Here is a 22,562-nt window from a genome sequence, read left to right on the forward strand (position 1 = left end):
GCAGTAAGAACTTGTCCTCCAGCTTTTCTCCACAGCACAGACCTGGATCTGTTCTCCTGACAAAAACTCTTTATGAACCGGGGCAAAAAGGCTTTTTTTGAGTTCACCAGTTTGCAGTAACTTTATATTAGACTTTCTAACAACCTTTTAAAATCCTTTTATTGCATTTCTCGTTAATCATACTGCAACCGACTTTCCAGTATAACCGAACGGCGAGCACGCAGTTCTCACGCATTTAGACGAAAGACTTCGGTAGCAAAGTCTCACGATTGCCAGCAGGAGCCTCCGAAATTACCGAAAGCTCACCGCAGCTGGTTTAATACCCCGAGAAAACCAAGAGAGTCCAGCAGCGAACGGTGCAGCCCGATCTATACACCAGACAAACATCCCAAGTCCAATGTAACATAACCAGACACTTCAGTTCTCACACTTTGACAGCTGTAAAACTACCCTTGGTCCTGGGTTCGAACATCATTCACGCTGCAATACTCCGGATGAAGGTGTTTACCCCGCACAGACACAGTAAAGAATTACCAAAGAGTATAAATGGGTTTTCTGCTTCGGAGAAAGATGTCAGACAAATAATAATCAGTAATAATATTTATACCCCTTAATTTATAGAAACACATTGAGGTTGCTACGGAGGACACTTCTAGGGTGAAGGATGACGGCGTCCGCAAGCCAGTTCCGCGAGGACTGAACTGTGCTGGAGTCTAGCAGACGCCCGGTGAAAAGCGTGCAGATGGCGCGAGGTCTGCTGCAGTCTTCAGGCTTCGCCCCGACCGCAGAGCGCACCGCTCAGACGTGATTCAAACGTTCCAGCTTCCTGCGTTAAATAAAAACGGCTGCGATCCAGACCTTCGGCGGAAGCAATCGGGTCACGTATCGGCGGGCGCGTCCCCCGTCGGCCGGGCCCCAGGAAGAGAGGCGGGAAGGAGGAAACCCCGAGCTCCAGGGACGGAGACGTGCCTGAAAGGGATGGCCACGGGGACACTGTCCCCGGCACGTCACTCTTTCCAAGCATGTCCCTGCCTGACTAATCGCTTGACAGGAATGCAGGTTGGGTATTTTAAACACTACGCTCCCCCATCCCCCATACACTCCAGGGAAGTGCAGCAAGATTATACCCTTTTTGAATTCTTTTCATGATATCTAATCAAAGTAGTATATTGGGATATTCTTAGACAGAGTAGAGTCTTTTGAAACACAACGCCCGCTGGAACAGCAGGACGAGGGCAGCCTTCAAGGTCCCAGAGGAACGCGACTGTCGCAGCATGCGGTTTCCGCGCGCAGCCCTGGCGCGCCGGAGATCCGCTCACCCACGTTTGAGCATCTCTTAGCAAGGGTGGTGACATCATAGTCAAGGGCTTTCCAAATTACAAGCGAAAAGGGATTACAGAGGCAAATTTGTAGCCTTACAGCCTTTTAAATGCAGACTTGGAAGGCTGAAGGAGATGATGGCATGGAAAACCGTGGGCCAAGACGCCAGCAAGGGTTTATTCTAAGGACTGGAGTGCAGCACACGTGCCTTAAAATGTCATAATTCATTGCTCAAGAAGGTCTTAATTGAATGTCCTCGAGTTTAAATTTAATTCACGAGTCAGGCAAGTATCAGCGCTCGATCGTTTTCTTCGCACGCGGAGTCAGATCCAAAGCGATGAAGTCCGGCTGTCCTCGGTTGGATTCGAGTTCTGCGGGTGGAGGCCAGCGCTACGTTTCGCCCCGGCGTGCGCTCACCTTCCAGGGTGTTCCTCCGCCCATCAGCTCCCACAATCACTTCGAAGTCGAAGTCGGCGACCGGGTGATCGGCGGGTCGAACCTCTGCCCTCCACCCTGGCCCTGGCAGATTGATAGGTGAAAGAGGGAGGAGCCACAGAGAAGGGGAGGAGCCACAGGGCACAAAGTGAAATCCATGCCAGACATTGCTGGAGTATTGAGCAGACTCTAGAAATTCAGGCTTTACCATCAGTTTAAAGGAAGGAGGCAGAGCACCTGAACCACAACCTATGAATCCTTTCTCAACGTCCAACTAAAGTTTCATATTAAAGAGAATATCTTTGCTGATTACGAACGTAATCAGACCGGTCCCACGTTGCACGACAGTCGACTCTAATGTTCATAGCATGAGGTCAGGCCAGCTTTACACAGTATCGCGGAGCGGTGTCAGTGGATAAAGAGATTAAACTCAAGTGCTCAGCGTGCAGCATGCGATGCCTAATTTAGGACATGCTCCTCTCGGTATCGCCTCTCCGGCGTTGTCGCTGAAGTGCCTTGGACGGGGCAGCCATCCATTTCATCGGCGTTGGTCTCCTGCGGACCATGAAGCCGGACCTCCGGAGAGGTTCTGGAGAGGTTCTGTCCCGCGGGCCTCGGAACACACCCCAAAGCGCCGCACTGCACCACTGGCAATGGCTTGATGTGTTGTTAATTTACACCGCGAAAATTCGGATGGTCGACCTGCCGCGCTTGAACATGATTTCATTTGGATTTTTGAGAAGAACGGTCTCTGCCAAAAACAAGAAGTGTGCAGCCAATATATCACAAGTGTTTAATATGTGCGAGAGGCAATCGGCTCTTAAGGATATAGTTTTCCTTCAGACGTCCACGCTTAAAATAAACAAGCCCGTTCTCATAGGCTGCACCGGGCCTGCTGTGTACCGCCCGTTGTCTGGGAAACGTGTACACAAGGATGGGGCTGGTGTTCCTGTGTTGCTCTTTAAGACCTGATGTTTCTGTGACACTAGGCAGGTCTGAAAACACGCCGTGTGGTGCTCGCCGCAGCCCTCTGTGGAGCCAAAGCCGTTGTCTAAAGACAAAACCCATCAATGACCCCCCAGCGTCATACGAGCAAGTCACCTTCATTCTCCTGGTCCTCTGGTGGCTCCAGGAGTTTGATGAATTCCACGTTGACGTGGATCTCTACGCCGACGATCAGGGCAATCTTCAGCAGCATAAGCTGGAGCTGGCGAATACCTGCCGGAAAAATCCAGGGCGAGAACCACGAACCGCTGGGTTTCTCTTGAACATGTGCCATGCTGCCCGTCTCCGCCACTGGAGAGCGACTAACGGTCAACGGTCACATCCTCCAGACCACCCCTGCATTGCCACGGCGATGAGCAACTCATCGCTCAGCATCCGAAAGCACGCTGCGATGAGCAGGGTAGTCGGCCCAGCTGCTCGGTGCCCAGATATAAACAGATGGAGTGGCTTTGAATAACACACTACATGGGAGTGGCTCTTTAAAGTACGTCTCCATTGTGTATCATTACTCTCCAATAATTTAATTTATTCTTTTTTCTTGGGCAACGCAGGACATGTTTCATAAAGGATGCTGTGACGGGAGGATCAGTTATCAAACACTCCTTAGGGAATGACATGTGAGTGGAGGACTACCAAGAGGTATTTTGACAGTCTAATGCAAGTCATATGACAAACCAAACACAGCACCAAGAGAAATATTATTATTCTCTAATGAAAACATGCAGCCCCATTAATCTCACTCAGTATCTCCTCCAAAGAGGCCAGAGTCCCTTCTGTTGCCCACAAGGTTTAACGGATACCCCGATTCTTCTTTCATCTAAGCGGTGGGTCAATGGATTATATAGCATTGGACTGGGGGTGAGGGAGAAGGAAGAGAACCCGTTCCCCGCCAGAGGAAGGGCACTCACTGATGTGGTCGATAGATCCTGCGCAGAATTTGCCGTAGAACTTCTTGGCACCGAGGCCACGCAGGTCATGAATGGTGTAGGGCCAGAGGTGGAGCACGTTGTTCCTGGAGAAGGTGTCCCTCTTCTCGATCACCACCGCCTTGGCGCCCAGCAGGGCCAGCTCGATAGCCGTTCGCAGGCCACAGGGGCCACCTCCGATGATGAGGCACTGGGGGGGCCGGGAGAAGAACGGGAGAGCAGACCCCTACGCCGTCAACACGTGTGCATTTGTAGACGAGTCAAAATTTCAGAACTGCTTCAGAAGAGTTGGTGAATCCCCCTTCAAGCATGAAAGGGTGTCAAAACCAATCTCTGCTTGACCCATTTCTCTCCTGATCCCCTAATAGCTTTGTGAATTTATCCAACACAATCTGCAACCAATCATGTGTGTATTTGCAACGTGACTCAGAATTCGATAGGCAGCCATTCGAGTAATATGCGCTTCAATAATCGTGTGTTTATATCTAAAGCTCTTCATCCGTCGTTGACGCACTTTTGCTTACGGTTGCATGCGGCCCTGGGGAAAAGTGCCCCGAGCTGAACAATTCTAAGTGCCAATGCAAAAACTGTTGATGTTACATGATCAGAATGAGAAGGGGGAAACAATTACGTTTACAAACTCATCACGTTCTGCAAACGTCTTGTTCCAGCCCCCACACGGTGCTCAGGGTTCACAAACTCATAGACGGGAAAAGTAGAGGATTACTTCATTCATAACTCTAACCATAACCTTGCTGTATCGAAAACATCATTCCGACCGCTGTCACCAAGCCGTGCATGATGTCAGCCTCTTTAGTTTTCAAGCCTGTTTGACAATGTGGTCGAGGCACCATGACCTCATCCGCGATTTTTGGTGCCGGAGGGGTGGGACGTGCTTAGTAGGATCTCCAGAAGTATCATCTCACTAGGCTACCATGTCTGAGTCACACGGCCGCCCCATTGTGCCCATAAAGCCTGGCTTCTTCCTGTTCCCGCAGCACTGCTCTGTGGAATCTGTAGGTCCTTCAAAGACCACTCTTCCATCTGGATCCCTGGCCGCCTTATTATTTATTTCCCCAGCGTATCCTTTTATCCCGAGCAGCCCACACAGCTTATGTTTTCATCAATTTATTCAGCTGCGTGTGTACCAAGGCTGCTCGGGATCAGCGTTACAGCGGTTTACCTCGCGGGATCCCGATCGCACAGCCTTTTTATCACGAGTCAAGTTTCCGAACTCCGACACAACAGGCGCTGGCCAACATCCAGGAGCCGAGCATCATTATTGTGGTTTACTTTGTTCGGCAGACTAAATTTCACCTTGGTCGACCTCACATGTTTTCCTTTGAAGGCATCACCTCATTTCCTGCCCCATCTAACCGGTTTCGGCAAACATGGGGCGCAGCTAAACGACCTCAAAGCACGAGGCGCCATGGGTCAGGCAGCTGCTACGAAGACCCCTCCTGGGGCAACCAGACCTGATGTCCGAGAGAGTTGTACTCTCGGGTGGAGGTGCTCTAAACGATCCTGCGAAGTGGGGGATTTTGGGGTTCCTGGTCCCCGGGGCCTTATCGTATTTATGTAGGCCTCTGCAGAGTGTGATCTTTGACACCGTTTACACTCAACCCCTGGCTATGGGCAGTCACCCCATCTGGGGTCACAGAGGAGGACAAAGGGCTGGCTGTAAAACAAAACGGGCCTTTTCCTGAGAGCAGTATAACCGGAGTGCAGCCGAACAGAGACACCCTCGCCACCCGCGAGCTCCTGAGGGACCTGCCCAGAGGGTGGATCCCTTTCACCCGGTCCAGGACCTTTCATCACATCAGACAGGGAAACCGAAATGGGGGGGGCGAGCGAGTCCAGAAAGTCCAGGTGTGCCGAAGGCCACGTCCGTGCGAACGCACCTGCTGAAAGCCCTCTTAATTAAGAGAGCGACAAAAGGCTCACCTGGCTTCTCCGATTCTTTGTGACAGTCCCGTAATGTGATTTAATAAAGCCCAGCAAAAGAAATGACCATCGGCTTAAAGCCCTTTCTTCTCTCTCTCGAGACAGGATCTCCTGGACTTTGCGACATTAGTAAAAGAGGGTTGGGCCCACAGCAGGGGAAGCGACAGCACCCTGGTACTCATAGCCTGTTTACACAGAACGCTCCACGAAGCTCAACCTGTGAGGGCACGTTTCCGTCTCTGGGCCACATTTGACGCTATTTACAAACCAGATGGAAGTAGAGGAATAAGAATGCACACGGAAATACACGCGCTTGTATAGGCGCACGGAGGTCAATGGGCTCCTTCGATGGACAGTCATTTGCTACAGTCCATTAACAACAAGCAATAAAGAATAATAAAGTATATTAGCGCTTTAATTCTTTCACTTATGTGCTTCATGAGGGAAATTGCTCGGAAGATAAAGAAATACGCGTTAGCGCCACCGGGAAACTCACCGAAATTAAAATGAGAGACAATACGAGAGCTTTTCGATACGTGATATTTATAGAGCAAAGATTCAGAGTTTCCACAGCATATTTTAGCAGTAAAAAAAAAAAAAGATATTTAGAGAGTTACATTGAGGGGATAATTTCACTGTTGAGAGCTACTGCATTCTTTCCCACATACTTTGAATTAGAATACTTAGAAGCTGCCAAATATGGAAAAAATATTAAGGGTGTAGTGTACTATTTTTAAGCTGAACCACCGGACACAGAATTTTTGAATTTTGCCTGCAGAAAAGCAACAGAAATTGACTAAGATACACGATAAATTTAACTTTTTCCAGGACAGCTTATACGGAAGGAAAGAACAAATTGACTTTAGATGTTGTTAAACAAATGGTTATCACACACACATATCATCTGAAACCACTTGTTCTATACAGGGTCACGGGGAGCCGGAGCCTAACCCGGCAACACGAGGGAAAAGGTTGGAGGGGGAGGGGACACACCCAGGACAGGATGGCAGTCCATCGCAAGGTACCCCAAGCAGGACTCGAACCCCACACCCACTGGAGAGCAGGACCGTGGCCCAACCCACTGCGCCACCACACCCCCTTATATATATATATATATATATATAAAAGCATGAAGAGAATGGTATCAAGGTGGCTATCAACACACTGCAGCAAAGTGATGTTTCCAGTTGATTCACTGGCGAGGAATGTACTAATGTACAGCACAGGACTATAGCTTGTTTTGAGTCATGAAAGCAAATGTCAACACTATGACTGATAATACATTTTACAAATTCTTGAAGAATTACATAGTTCTGAGAAAACAAAAATGCAAGCCAGCTGTTATTAAAACATTACACACACGTTATTATAAACCTATAAATGACTACACAACAGCCAAGTCTGAACTGCTTTTAGAAGGGCAAGATTACTTCATATCCGTACAATCAGTTCACTTTACACAATCATAATTATTCAGTGACCGCAAAACAGATTGCGTACGAGCAAGACGGGACCACATTACAGATCACTTCTCCGTAAGCTGCGGTGTTGAAGAGTTCAGAAAGGACAATCTCTCCTGGAGAGTTTCCACTCACATGTGTAGAACATAGGCATACTGTATGTTTACACAAGAATTCCAGCAAGAACACAAGATCATCCACATCATTATGGGGTAAATGTAATCACAGGGATCAGGAGACCTTTGTTACTCGTTGTACATGAAGGGTAAATTTCATAAACTGTGAAGAGTTCGTGAGGAGAAGAAAACAAACAGAACCGACATTCTGCAGGTTTCACGGCTGATGCCAAGACTGCCATCAGAATGGCATCGCGTTTCTGGGATGCGGCCAAAAAAGAAATCTATGGTGGACCTCAGCAACGAAAAACCTGAACACCTTGTAAGCGAAAAGACGGGAAGCAGAAGATCTGAGAACATGCTGTGAATTCCTGCTTTTCGACTGCAACTAATGGAGATCCTTTGAAGCAGAGAACATTATGCTTTTTGGTGGCACATGTGTCCAGGGCAGCGAGCAGATAAGAGCACAGATCTTAAACTAAATCACTGCAAATGACCCACAATTGCGCAGCTGCCCTTCTGTCTTATTACATCCATGGAAAATACCGGTTAAGTAGAGTGACATACGGCTTCTCTTAAAATAGTGGAGACTTGACAGTCGAGCGAAGACAGTTACGAGCCTTACTCTCGTAACCTGAGGAGTATCTTAAACGAACCGTGTTTCCTTTACCCTGCCTGGGATAACGTGGCTCATCCCTGGCTTCGGTACAAATCATCCGAAAAGGGTTACGATGCTGGTCGATTGCCCTTCCTCCCCCTTCCATTTCACATCATTCTGCTTCGCGAAGCGTTCAAACAAGTGCGAACAGCCCACGCTACTTTGACGCTCAAACGACGTCAGCGCCGAGCGAGAGCCGAGGCAGAATTTTCATTGCTCCCATGTGCGGTTCCGCCAGTTTTAAACCCAACACCCTCGGTTAATAAAAGCGCCGTGGTGACAGATTGGATCAGCTGCCTGGCTCGCTCTCATCGCTCCTGTCCGGTGGGAGGGTGGGGACTCGGATCCATCCTCGCTAGCGGTATTGATGGTGTTTGTGCTGGCAGCGAGGCCGGGAGCGAGGGCGGGATGTAGCGCGGCTCTTCCGTCACCCCTGGGGCTCCCGTGCTCACGTTGCGTGAGAGAACAACGAGAGCTCCCCTGCTCATCCGCACGGCCGTACAAAACAGCTTCCCCCGCCCTCGAAATCCCGACGAGAACTCCTGGATTTCACGTTTATCAACAGATGATGCTTTGTCCACAAAAGCACCTTCTGAGAACCTTAATAATACTCAAGAGACGGGCTCCACATTTACCTACCAGTTTTAAATAACAAAAAATTCACAAGGACAGAACACATTTCCACCCAGCTATTTGAATGCGCTATTCAAATTCCTGGCTAAATTTACATTACCGTGTTTACCTCGGCGGCTCCATCGCGGAAAAACAAGTCACGGACAAACAGTTTAGTTTGTCGATTCACAAGCTTTCTAACTTTCCCTTCTGGAAAGAGAAATCTTGATGCTCCACACACGTGTTGGTTGGCCTTGACTCTGGTCTACGCTTCTACCTCGTTTCTGCACAAGCATCTGCAGAAGGATGCAGCACGTGGAGCAAATGAGTGACGAGTCCCTCACCTTGGTGCCGATGCAGGCTTTTCCCTTCTTATACTCCTTGTGGACGGCTCTCTTGTCCAGTTTGCTCCACAGGCCCTTGGCCTTCCAGGAAGTGACCTTGGCCTTCAGCCGGCTGTAGAAGTTCCTGTGGTCTGAGGGGTCAAGCTCCAGCTGCCGGCATAGGATGTTGAAGGCCTGCAGAGTTCCCTTGCAGGTCGAGGCCTGTACGAAGTTCTCGAAGAGCTGCCCAGCCTGGGAGCTCTTCTCATCCTCCGTCTCTCCCATCTTTCCCGCGGCCCGCTCCTTCTCCTCCTCTTATGTGGCCCTCTCCAGTGGCTCGTAGGCTACCCCCGCGGTCCGTCTCCTCCTGGCATGCCCAACCGGCGCTGGTGAAAGAAACCATATTGCGTGTGATGTCATCCAACAGATGTCATGTGAAGCACAATTAACGGAAAGAAGCTCATTTATTTAAAACATGCGTTACCTGGACTTAAAAGATGATGGGTATTGTTCAAACGCCAGCTAGATTACGTTACTACAATAAACCCGTATTACTAAAACTACATCACTCATTGCCTCCGGGCATCAATGTTCCAATACTGGTGCTCTGATGAAGGATTTATATGGAATTAAAAATATGGCGGCGGAGAGCATGTTTTATTATGTTTAGGAGGGAAAAAAATCACTAGGTAATTCCAAAAGTATTTTCTAATCACTGAATGAAAAGATCCAGCTTCGAATGAGTGCGGACGTTTCGGAATTAGGGCCGCGTAGGTTTCCAGAGGGGCTGGCGAGGAATCAAGGGTTCTGATTAGACCGCGGGCTGCACGTGTATCGCGAGCGAACCGCGTTCTTTAGCGTGTGAAGGCATGCGGCGGAAGGCCACGACGATTCAGAGGTAGAGCAGAGGCGCGGTAGGAATGGCACTGACACTTCCGCGAGGCTGCCGTGCTGGACTACATGTTCTGGGGGCAGAAGGAACGAGAAAGGCTCGAGCTCACAGCTCAATCGCACCCGACAGCTCCGCTCGGTCTGACGCCTCCTTGCATTTCACCGCTGACGTTGTCTGACCTAGCGATAGCGTGAACCGGCGTGTTTCGCTTGTGCAAGCTGCGGGTGGCAAACACAAGTGCTTATTTTTGGCAGGATGTGCCCGATAGCTTAGAACCAGGGCAAAGATGGACTTTATTCCACAAATAATGGCAGTGGGCTGTCAAAGTAGGGCAGTAGAGACTGTGATTCAGAGCTAAATCAAACGCTGCCTCTCTAGCGGTTAGCGCTGCCGAACTTGATCCAAAGGGTGCAGGTTCGAGTCCAACCTACTACTGCGGCACCCTTGAGCAAGGTTCCTACCCTACATTGCTCCAGCAAAAATTAGCCAGCTGTATCAAATGGTAAATCATTGTAAGTGACTTCCAGCCTTCCACCTAAATCACAAAACAAAGTGGAGTGCGCTCGCATGTGACAGGTGCCACATGTTCTCTGGGATGTGGTTTCAAGTCTAGGCCACATGGGTCCAATGACCATGTCTGAGTCCCGCTAAAAGCGGTGCGCCACTGCTCGTGTCCGCAGTGGGCTACACTTAAAAATGCTTGCCAGTGGAAAAAAACATCACGGATTCCAACCCACCGACCTGGGAATCCGCGCACGAAATAGCGCTCTGAAACACCAGGAAGTCTAAAAATACAACCGGCCGAGGGATAAAGCCCTTTAGAGGCCCTCACGAAACCTGTCCCCCTCACCATTTGAATATCAAATCCCAGTTATCGAGGGAGACGATCTGCTCGAACTTGCACGTTTCCGAAGAAGCGGCACAGGCAATCTTGGTCACAACAATATTTCCGCAGCACTTGATATACGAACCCTGCGAAATTTAAATTAGCTGGTCAGCGAGCTCAGAAGCACGTGAAGTGAACGAAGGAGAAGCACGGGTCCATTCCGGCGGTGCCGGTCCACTAAGGACGACCCGCCGCCGTTCTGCGAGCGCTAGTGGGCCCCGGGGAGTATCGGCTATCGTGTGCATAATTCAGCTTCACGCCGCGCGACGGCTTCTCAGCTTGCGGCGTGCGGCAGTCGCTGATAGACAGATGTGGGGCGCGGTCAGAAAAAAAAAGGCCCCCTCTGTCCACAAAACCTGATAAACTAGCATCGTTTGGAGAGCGGCGCTAGCAGCCAAAACACGACGGCTACCGTTCGAGCGTCCCTGTCGTCTCAACGGTGACTTCGTTTTGTACGAAGCCAAAAACGTCATTTACTCAGAATTTATGTGACTTTCAAAATCAATTTCGGTATCATCTATTAATTAAGGAATTTAGCTGGTGGCGTTTCTCCAAGGCTACTTATAGTGATTTAAGCATTTATAGAGCTGGGTGATTTTTACCCGTTTTACCATCTCGGTTTGAGGGTACTGGAGTAAGAGGAGGATTCGAACCCAGGTCCCTCGCTTGCTGAGTGATTGTGCTCCTATTTACACCACTTTCTGCCCCAGTATTGAATCTGTACTTGTAACATAAGATACAGGAGGCTATGGTCTGTATCACAAGGACAATTTATCTTATATTTGTTTGTTTAGCCAACACTTTTCTCTAAAGCACCATGTGATGTTAAGGTCACAGTTATTACATGCTTACAATCATTTACCCAGCTAGATAATTTTAGGGGAGCAATTTAGGGTGGGTACCATGGTCAGGGGTAGGGCTCAAACCTACAACTTTCAGGTCCCAGGGCAGGAGCACTAACCACTACACTGCCAGCTGTCCCTTAATCTTTCTTCGCAGATGTCACTCCAGGCTCCAATCAAACCGCAACACCCTTTTTCAGTGTTCGTGCTGTTTTTCATTTAAACCCATTGTTCTTCACGAGAGAAAACAGAAATATTGTGAGCGAATCAACTTCTGCCTATTGTGAAGTGAGCTGACAAACCCGAAACAGCGCCCGAGGAACGAAATCAACACGTGTGATGCATTCACGCTTATAGCCATAACATCATTTTTCTTCGAAAACAAGCGGTGAAACACAAACGCAGTTTTCATTTAGACTGAAATAGAGGAAAATCAGCACACGGCTGCCACTTTTTATATTTCTCGAAAAAGGGCCTCACATTGCGCTGACCTCACAAGACACACCTGCTTGTCAGTCGCGCTCAGAAAGTTGAAAACATCCTCGACAACAAGCCCTGATCCCAGCGTGCTCCGAGCGCCTGCGTCAGCTCATTCTCCGGGGGGCGCTAAATAAACCCCGCCAATCCCTGTGGAAAAATCTACCCCCCACGGCCTCTGGGAAACGGGTTGGGGGGGGGGCGCTCAGGACAGCCAATGAGCTCGGCTCAGAGCGACATAACCAGCAGGGCCGGAGGCCGCACCCCGCTGACCTTCGTGTTGGGCGGGGGGTGGAGGATCGCTGCCTCGCATGAGATAAACTTGTGCAACACATCTACACACCTGTTGAATTAACTAGGAAAGGTAATTGTGAAAGAGGGGCTCGACATATTTCGAAGAGACACGCAAACAGCTCGGAGTACAAGAGCGTGCAACCAGAGAGCTGCGCATGGCTTTACGGCAAAGCTTTGCTCCCGTACAAGTGACAAACTCCGAATTTCATCCTGACGTGACGCATGAGATCAGTCCACAGTCCGACCGGTTTCTCCTTAGAACTGGTGACGTAACGTGGTAAATGGGAAGAACGACTCGAGCTTCCAGATGACATTAACAGCTTCTACTTTCCAGAGTAAAGGTGAAAGGTTCAGTTTCCTGCTTTTTTCCTCCCGCTTGCAGCTACACGAATACAACTGTAGCGCCTAGAATCACAAAAAAGGCATACTTTACATTAAAAAACACAGAGCACAGAAATACTTAGTGATCCTAAGTCACCGAAACGCCGATGGGCGCATTGTTCAGCGCAGCGCTCTCGTCCGGACTCGCGGGATTGTTCACGGTTGCGGGTAACAATTAGATCGGTCAAGTGGGGGTAATGAAAAGGTAGCGCATGGCACACGGCACGCCTTGCTGTGCGACACGGCTCTGCTCTTTGCCAGAAAAACCATGACTTCATCGCATGAGTAAATGGAAAGAAGAAGGCCTGTAAACACGCACAGTTTAGAAAGGGCCGGAAATGAGGTTCGGATCTCGCGGATCCGCTCGGGTCGTGAGCTAATTCTCAGGACTCCCTTAAAGTCCCTGAGCCCCACTTTACGAAGGGGGTTACGGAGACCTGGAGCTGGGGTTTATAAGAGCCCTGTGAGGAAAGGCCACTGAAACCAAAAGCAACTGGAACGCTTCCACTGCGCCACGGCACCGTGTTCTGCCAGATGTGAGGAAATGAAGCTGACCGCAGCGTTCCCATGGCGACCCACTGCACTTCCTTCTTCCTTCGCCCAGTTCCACATCTCCACATTTAACCACAGTCCTGCCAGTCATAAACATAAAAACTCCCAGCACTGCTATCTTATCTAGCGGCAGAGCATAAAAAGATTATCCCTTATCATATGGTATCGTGTTATAATTTCATTTACAGCCCAACTTTGCTCTTTTCCTTATTTGGTTATTTGTGTGCATGGTCTATATTATGCCTCATTAAACTCAAAGGAAGTGTGTTGATGTCACTATTAAAAACAACCGCCCACGGATCAAGATCTAAACACCTCAGCCTGCGATCAAGTTGTGCTCAGACGTAACTCGGGACAAGTCCTTTGGTGCAGGACCGAATATGATGTTTAATATCAGAGATGCCACTGGATTGCTTTGATGTCGGGAACTTCCAGCTGAGGAATTTCAGGGATGAGAAGTATGCCCCTATGAGTGGACAACACAGCAGTGGTCAGGACTGGGAAGAGCAGATGTGGAAACAGAACAACCCTTCATAGGACCTACAAAACCAAGACCGTTCCCTTTATTGTGCAGAAAAGACAATAACTTCCCCTAAGTAAAAGGTTACGCTAATTCCACAGCAGGTCCAACCAATATTGCGATCACTACGAGGCATTCGATTAATATAATCGGTAAAAAGAAAACTGCTATCTTTTGCTTTATGGGTCCCTTGCAAATCTCGGAGGTTATTTCCAGGGACGCTTTACCGCCGATGTGGCTTTGGGTTCACTAGCGGGCCCAGAGAATGGAATGTACATATTTTGGTCACTCCTATACCCTATAGACTACAGTATAATAACCTCTCCAGAGTGACCTTTTTTCGTGGGCGGATTTGATCGAGCAACTTAAAGTGGGGCAACACCCAGCGCTGATAGTTCTTCCACTTCTAATCCCAAAGCCCATCACAAAACAAGGACGGTATTGACCTGGACAAGACAAAAGATAAAACAACAAGAGAGGGAGTTCCTGGGATCTGCAGAATTATTCAAAAGGAGCGAGTCAAATAAAGGAAGCTGATGTCAGGGAGGGCGGAGGCAGAGGGGGACCAACGGAGAGGAGGCTGAGAATTATACGTAGCACTGGTAATTGCCTGGGAGTGTGAATAAAACCAGGAAGGAAATCCTCGCTTGCCTGATAAGGAAGCATTCCGCTTCCACCGGAGCCCTGGACGCCACTTTGCACAAACAATGTTTTCGAGCGCCCGCTGGACCCCGGGCCTTTTCGTATATTGCTGAAAGCGTTGCATTCAGCTTTCCATGAATCCTAGGGAAGCAGGCCAGTACAACTTGGATCAGAGTCAAAGCGAAGGAAGGTTCCTTGGAGATGAGAAACAAAACGATTCTTCTTAGATTTTTCCCTTTTTTTTACACTGTCAATCGCAGTTTAGAAAGAATGCTCAGCTTGCGCAGTAGCCAGTTGTAGAGCAGCTGGGTGATATCTGGGCGTCAGTCCTCCATGCTGAGTGTGTTGACCTAATCTTTCTCCTCTGAAGGACCATTCATCTCCAGACACTTCATTTTAAGAGCACATCCCACTGCTGGCACCAATTGCTGTTATATTTAATCATCTTCAGAGCACAACCTAATTTTATGATACATTCCAGGACAACTGAAAACAGTTTATATATTTAAGTAATATAATAATGCTACCTATCATTGTTCCCACATTTTTAGGAGTCTACTGTAACTCTAAACATACTGTGGTGTCTTGGGTTACACAACAATTGAACCATGTATCATTTTACACTTTGTATGCTATTGGCATTTATACTGAGACATACTTTAGGAATGCTGGACTATAAGATCGATAGTTGAAACTGTGACCTAAAATTTGCGAATGTAACATATACCAATATCTTTTTTTTTTCAAACTGCACCCTGTTTTTGGACACCGGCCTGAAACGCATTTAAAAATGACGTTGTCCAGAAACGTAAAAACGAATTCGTCTGTCGCATTTGGATTTTTTCTTAACTCTGCCCATCCCGACTTGCTTATTTACGAGCTTTACGTTTGTCTTTTGTTTTCAGATCCAGTTCCTTAGCCAGTTAGTAACTGCTGGCCCAACGTGGTGCCTTTAAATGACAGGGAGCAGTTCTGCTTGCTCCACGTTTCAGCAGTCGCTCACTCCGGTGTGAATTACAGAATGTCAGGATCGCCAGGGCTGGGGGGGTAACACGCTCGGAATAGACAGGTCTCTCATTTCAGGACAACGTGTGCATGATTGCACAAATGTGCTCCAGCCAAGGTGCTTCATTTAAGCAGGAATTTCTTGGGTGACCCTCAACCTTGCAAGGAGGATTCCATAGGAGAGCATTATCTTCAAGAATTCATGTCAGTGTTACAATGAAAACTCAAACATGGCTATACAACAGCCCAGGGCATTCCATGGCATAGTTTACCTGCTGCTTCAATTCCGCTAACACAACTACAACAAATAGATTTGGCGGCTCCTTCAAACACTGAGTGCGTTTAGTAACAGAAGCATCGATTAAGAGATGAAGTCCAGGCACTCCTGAGAACCCCCATCTGTCCTAAGTAAAAGAAGACAATCAGATTTTGATGTCAGAAATCCAGATGTCAGATTTCTTGAGAAGAGTCCTACTTTTCCATTCTCAGTTCTCGGTGCCTGGGAATGAGCTGAAGATCAGCCTGAACTTTGAAGGTATGAAAAACAACAACTTTCATGGAGGAATTTTATTCCTCCCTCTTGCTCCCTTAAAAGCAGAGTTTGCGAAAGCCTGTTGGGACTGCGTACCCTGGAAAAAAAACACTCTTGCCTTTAGGAGAGCTGGTGCTGGGCTGTGCTAGGGCAGAACTCCCTGATGGGACCAGGGAGATGGGCTTGCCAGGTGCCTCAGCTGTAGGGCGGCACCACCTGATGAAGAGTCAGCAGCCGGTTTCCTTAGCAATCTCTGACCCCTTTTGTCCCAGTATTACCCCTTAGGAAATACCAGCTCATTTCCATAGCGCTTGACTGAAAAGAATGGCACTGGAAACAGGAAGGAAAATGTTCAAAGACCTGTTCCAGAACACCGAAGATGAACTCACGGGCCAGATCCTGTCTAACAAGTAGACCTGAGTGAAAAATTTAAAATGAATGACAGTTCAGTGTCTATGAATTATAGTCTGTTAGTGGAATTGGGTCTGTGCTCCTCTGGGGTAGCGAACCCAGCAATGACCATAGCCGCTGCTTCCGAGGGCCTGGGCCTGGCTCTAGCACGCACTTGGTTACCTTCACGGGAATGAGACTAAGCTCACACGTATCGCCAACACGTTTGCTCATGGTCCATTCCACTCCAGCACTCAAGCTGTAAAGCAAGTTTCTTCCCACCAGTTACCACACCCAAGAGAGAGCAGTATAATTTTTAAACCCCAGAAGCTGTTGGTTCTGACCTAAGTGAAACATCTATCACAGGGACATCTGGAGCTTTTGATGATCAGGGGTGTCAGGTTACAGCAGAACTCATATTTTATCAGCCTTGCTGTGTGCTTCCAACAGCTGCTACAGAATTCACAAGAGACCCCTTCACCGCTTGTTTTGTTTCAAAACCAACTCAGGATTTTCATTTCCCTCAAGAATTTACAAAAAAAGACTTTCACCGGAACCAGATGACCTCTAGGGAAATTTTTATTTTCCAGGGGCACTGATTTTTTTGTCTATACTGCAGTCTAACTCAAGGATGGTCAAAAACAAAATGAAAAAAGATTTTGTTCTTTTCTTGACGTCAAACTGCCATGAAGCGCAGTAACTGGGAAAGACTATGGCTTGAAAAAAAACTGAACAAGTAGCTCTAAAGGCCAAAGACAAGTATATAATTTGTTAGCTACATTTAGAGGAAGGCGCGCAGTCTCCTTGTGCAAGCTTCCTCGCTCCCACACACTTGGGATTTATTTCTGCCTAAGAAGCAGAAGAAAGAGAAATTAACATTTGGCCGTTGTACGACTGTGGACAAGAAGGCTGAGGACGCAGGACACGACCCGCAGTTGCTAATCATTGGGTTACATGTCAATCTAATGGACTTCTTGGAGGAAGCAACCTGCTGAACTCTTTTCCCTATAATTTAATCGCTGGTGAGGTTTACAACGAGAATGCGGACGATCGGAGTCAGCATTTAAGGAAATATAGTATAACACCAAGTCAGCTAATTACTTTGGACATCAAAATAGCTTGTATACTCTAGCTTCTCGAAGCCTCTCAGCACCCTCATCTAGCCTGCACACTTTTTAAAACAGGATGCAATGGCAAAGTGACCACAATACCAAAACACTTCAGATGTGAGAACTGAGAAATCTGTATGAATAACTGAGAGAAACACATGAATCACAGGTAACCACACACACACATTGACTCAAACTACTTGTCCCAAGCAGGGTCATGGTGAGCCAGAGCCTAACCTGGCAACACAGGGCCTAAGGGGGAGGGGGCACACCCAGGACAGGATAGGACGCCAGTCTGTCGCAAGGCACCCCAAGTGGGACTGGAACCCCAGACCCTCCCGAGAACAGGCACAGGCCAAACCCATTGCACCATTGCACCCCCACACCCCCAACACTGGTAACCCGTTATGGGTAAATGTCCATTCTCCATCCAGTGCATGCAAGAACCATTGCAAACGCTGACCATGTACCCCTGGGCAATTTGTAATGGTCAGCTGTAGGTCCAACAGCAGCCCCTGCAAGCATCTGATGGATAGTGCCTCCTTGTAGAGCATCTTCTCTCGTTCACTGCTCTGGGGATCACAGAAAGACTCCGGCCTTCTTTAAAGGGTGTGTAGGCACATTGAGATAACACACACGGGGCAGTAAATTGTATCTCCTACTCAAATATCACAAGCTCGGTGACGGTCCGGGGGTCGGATAACATAGAAGCCCTTCACACCTAGCCCAAGGTAAAAGCCACATCAGCTCTGGGTGCCCTCAGCGCAGTGATGCCCAAATGACACTCCTCTGGAACCCGGGGGTGTTGCTTTATGCACGTAAACGAAGCAAAATCTATGATTGAGCGTCCCGGGAGGTGCGTACCCAAACAGCGCTCGTATAAGTCATGATAGGGCAACATGGGCGAGTGCAGCGGTGATCTACAATAGAGCCCATGAAGAGATGTGTACTTTTAAAAAAGTGCAGTGCTACAGTTCTTAAAGCTGTCTACTCTGAAAACGACAAGCTCAGTCTGGGCAAACGGAGTACACGGTGTCACCTTTACACCGAACATCAGCTACAGGTCCTATTTCTTTAGCACCATCAGAATAAAAATAATATCGTCCTCTGAACTGTACAATAGACCGGCAGATATAAAGGAGTTATCCGGAGTAAGAAATTCCAAACTTTCCATTTGATCCAGCTTAATTTTTCAAATTTGTCGCAGAGCCCTACATGGGGTTGCGAGGCAGAATGAGCCTTGTGTCTGCAAAGGGAACACGGAGGCGTTTGGCCTCTTTACCGCTGTATCCTTCCTTCATTTCCGATGTATGTGCTCTGCAGCTGTGCTCTCCTACCGCGTGCGGTCGTCACGTTTGAACACTGCTCATTCTGTGATGCAGCTTATTTAACAAAAAGTGCTTGTGCAAAATCAGTGCAGTTGTAGTTTTAAGCTGATTAAATAAGCAATTCTGAGATCCAAGGCTAAGACAGACAAGGAAAGGGGTGTCGATGATCAGATGACTTCTGTAACGCTTTCCTGTCGGGCTGATTCTTTCTGGGAAAGTCACATGCAGGGTGTCACAGAGACACCACCATGCAGCTTGTCTCCACCGTGTTTTAATACCCTCCTTCAGGAGAGTTTCAGGGCACTTGTAGCACGAGCCACACCTGGTTTTACTGCAAGTGGTTAGAGCGGCTGCCTTTGGATCCAAAGGTCGCAGGTTCGATCCCCACCTCTGACTGTAGTACCCTTGAGCAAGGTACTGACCCTAAATTGCTCCGGTAAAATTACCCGGCTGTATAAATGGGTAAAGCTTGTAAAAACTGTAACCTTAACATTGTAAGTCACTTTGGAGAAAAGCATCAGCTAAATAAATAAGTGTAAATGTAACATGAATGAAATCCAGTGTTCGTCCGCTCTATCGCGCTGCTTTTTGGCTCCATGGACAGATGTTCATATGACACCTTCCCCTGCGGTGAGGTGCTGACTCTCCTTGTGACTAAGCGGCTCCAACCAGGAGACCGGAGTTGTGTAACGTTGTTTTTCACACCATGTCTACAGCAGCAAAAATCACACACAAAGGGTGACCAACACTCTAAATGTAGTGCACTATCTGCTGGATAATAAAAAAGCCACATAAAAAAAATCTACATTAACAAATGAAAAAGTCTAAATCATTTAGCGTTCTAACTTAATTACATAGCACTCATATCTATATGTGCGTATATAAAAATATAGAAATATGCACGTATATACGGTATAAATATATACATATATGTATGTGTGTGTGTGTGTGTGTGTGTGTGTGTGTGTGTGTGTGTTTCCTGGGCCACAGCTGTCTGCTCTGACCACTGCAACACACAGCGTTCACATGACTGGCAAAAATTTCATCTGAATTCATATTCCTTTGACAAAAGCATAAGCATATTTTTGCTCAAAATCTCCTTGTGGGTGGAAGCTTTCATTTCAGTCTAAGCTTCTTATTTTAAAGGCTCTGATTTCAGGGACAAAGGTGATGCTGGTTTCATAGCGGAGCCTGCAGGTGTTCTGACTCCTGCGCTGCGCTCACTCCGGGGGGGTCTCTCTCATTCCCTGGGTGCCACGTGACCCGAGGCAGCGGTTGAACTCGATATAGAAAATATAAATCAGATTCAATCGACCTTTGCCGTAAAAATCTGTACCTTCACATGCAAGAGATTCTACCACAAACAGAATAAAATAGTTCTGATTTAAAAAAGTGACATTAGATGCACATTACAGAGGATTATATATTGAAAAAAACTGAAAATGCATTAAGAAAACACGCATTGTCTGAACCCTTGTCCCAGGGTCGCGGGGAGCCGGAGCCTAACCCGGCAACACAGGGCGTAAGGCCGGAGGGGGAGGGGGCACACCCAGGACGAGATGCCAATTAATAAAACAAAGACTGGCTATTTATTGGCGCATATAAATAGCATTGATTGACAGCCAGTGCAATTAAATTAAATGTTGTTATGAGTTATTGTCTCTACCGAAGCTGCTGTATCTTCACCTAAAAAAGGATTAAAAGGATTAAATTTACTTTTTTCTAGCAAGAACATTTTTCACCTCCTCCAGTTTTAACTACACCGGGCTGCTGGTTTTATGTCGCATTCCCCATATGACACGTCCGGCTGAAATATCATCACCGGTGTTTAAGCATCACTTTAGGTTCATGTATTTGTGCAACTGACTGCTGAACTGCAGAACCCATAACCAGACCCCCCCAAACCACAGAGAGCCCACTTCCCGTTCTCTATGTGCTCTGTTTCTCTGCACTACAGCTGTAGTCCCTACAGACATGACAGCAGTACTGACCAGCACTCTGCTCTCCTCTCCTCTGCTCTCTTCTCCTCTCCTTTTCTCCTCTCCTGTCCTCTCCTTTTCTCTTCTCCTCTCCTGTCCTCTCCTCTTTTCTCCTCTCCTTTTCTCCTTTCCTCTTTTCTTCTCTCCTTTTCTCCTCTCCTGTCCTCTCCTCTCCTCTCTTCTTCTCTCCTGTCCTCTTCTCTGCCTTTCTCCTCTCCTCTCCTCTGCTTTTCTCCTCTCCTTTTCTCCTCTCTTCTTCTCTCCTTTTCTCCTCTCCTGTCCTCTCCTCTCTTCTCCTTTTCTCCTCTCCAATTCTCTACTCCTCTCCTCTTCTCTCCTCTCGTCTCTTTACTCACATACTTACTTTTTTACTCTCTCACTTGTTTACTTACTCATTTGTTTACTCACTTATTTACTCACTTTTTCACTTCTTTACTCACTCACTCATTTACTCATACAATTACTTATTTACTTACTCACTTATGTACTCACTCATCCACTCACTCACTCACTCACTTATTTACTCACTCACTCTCCGCCTTTTCTCTGCCTTCCAGCTCTGACTGCTGTGAGACACATCTCCACAATTTATCACGCGTTAAATTTTTCAAAATTTCAGCTCATTTTGTGCCTTTCATCTCCACCCGGTGAATTATTGATAGATCATGTATCTATTACACAAGTTTACAGCCGGTACCTGGAGCAGACTGACAAAAATGACAGCGTAACGACACCGACCGGAACTGACAGCAATGAAATGAATCCGATCGCGGGGAAACGACACACTCTCTTCGATCAGCACAAAGTAACACAAAGTAGCGCAATGGAAACGGCAGCACACGTGACGTAGTGGAAAAGTAACAGCACGCACGCCGATGACAGTCAATTCTGTAACAGCAGTTAGTACACTGACAGCTCCGCGTCCGGCGATCGATCGCAGTTCTGAGTTCAGCAGCACCTCAGTGAGAGTGTGTGTGTGTGTGTGTGTGTGTGTGTGTGTGTGTGTGTGTGTGTGTGTGTGTGTGTGTGTGTGTCTTCACACCTCACCGGTCCACCTGCCTGTCCACCAGTGCCACTTACCTCGTGTGCCCAGGGAGCGAATGGGAGCTCGGGACTGACGGCACGCGTCGCAAGCCGGTCTCAGCTGCGCGGGGCGAGGACCTTGTCCTCGAGACTGTCCCTCCCCCCCCGCACCCCGGCTTCTTCTTTTTTTCGTTCTCCCGATTTCGCTCGTGTCCGACGACCGCAGCGCTCGTGCGGTGCTCGTTCTCGATGGAGCACCGGCGCGACTCTAGTCCACGTTGTACCGACTCCGCTGCCTTTCGCGTGCTTTTTATTTTTTTATTTATTTTTATTCTAGAAGGCGGCGCTTTTAGGAGAGGCGGACCAATAAGAAACGCCGGATGCTCTGACTGACGCGTCTACGACCAATCGGCGACTCGCAGCGCTTCGCCTGTACGTGCCGGTTATCCTCGCGCCTCCGCTCCGCTAAATTCTTTCTCAGTATTTTCGAAAAATCTAATTGAATTCATTTTTCTGCAGAATTCGCCACTCTTTCCGGATTAAAAATCTATTCGACAAATATTACACAGATCAGTCGCGTCAGCCGTGTTGCTGTTCTTTGCTATTATATATTATCTATTTTATTATATATGAATTTTTTGAATGAATGAAATGTTTCATTGCCTTCTTTCTGATAGCTGTACATTTTACCAGGAAACATAAGGTATAGCGCGGTAATTGAGCGCAGTCAAGTGTAACCCGAGGGAGGTGGGTGCTGCAGCACTGACCCTCCAGCCAGGAGGTGCAAAAATATCTACAGCTGCTCCATGGACCATGATCAACCACTTTTAGAAGTACAGTACAGAATCTGTAAGACCCCTCCCCCCCCCCCCCCCCCACCACCCCGACCCCCCACGGACGTCAAGGCAGCG

At 47.9% G+C, this 22,562-nt stretch overlaps 1 protein-coding gene across 5 annotated transcripts in view; it reads right to left on the bottom strand.

Annotated features, from left to right (window-relative positions):
* mical2a (microtubule associated monooxygenase, calponin and LIM domain containing 2a) overlaps nt 1-21,948 on the bottom strand; it is a 73,775-nt gene extending 51,827 nt beyond the window's left edge. For all 5 annotated transcript variants that reach the window (XM_029256148.1, XM_029256147.1, XM_029256149.1 and 2 more), the window contains exons 1-5: nt 21,709-21,948; nt 8,821-9,185; nt 3,669-3,876; nt 2,857-2,973; nt 1,738-1,839 (exon numbers count right to left, since the gene is read on the bottom strand). In XM_029256148.1, the coding sequence (XP_029111981.1) occupies nt 1,738-1,839; nt 2,857-2,973; nt 3,669-3,876; nt 8,821-9,084 (691 nt within the window). In that variant the 5' untranslated portion in view covers nt 9,085-9,185; nt 21,709-21,948. The remainder of the gene's footprint in view (nt 1-1,737; nt 1,840-2,856; nt 2,974-3,668; nt 3,877-8,820; nt 9,186-21,708) is intronic.
* Nucleotides 21,949-22,562: the final 614 nt, after the last annotated feature.

Source organism: Scleropages formosus, chromosome 11 (assembly GCF_900964775.1).
Source record: "Scleropages formosus chromosome 11, fSclFor1.1, whole genome shotgun sequence".
In the NCBI taxonomy this organism is placed as follows: Eukaryota; Metazoa; Chordata; class Actinopteri; order Osteoglossiformes; family Osteoglossidae; genus Scleropages; species Scleropages formosus.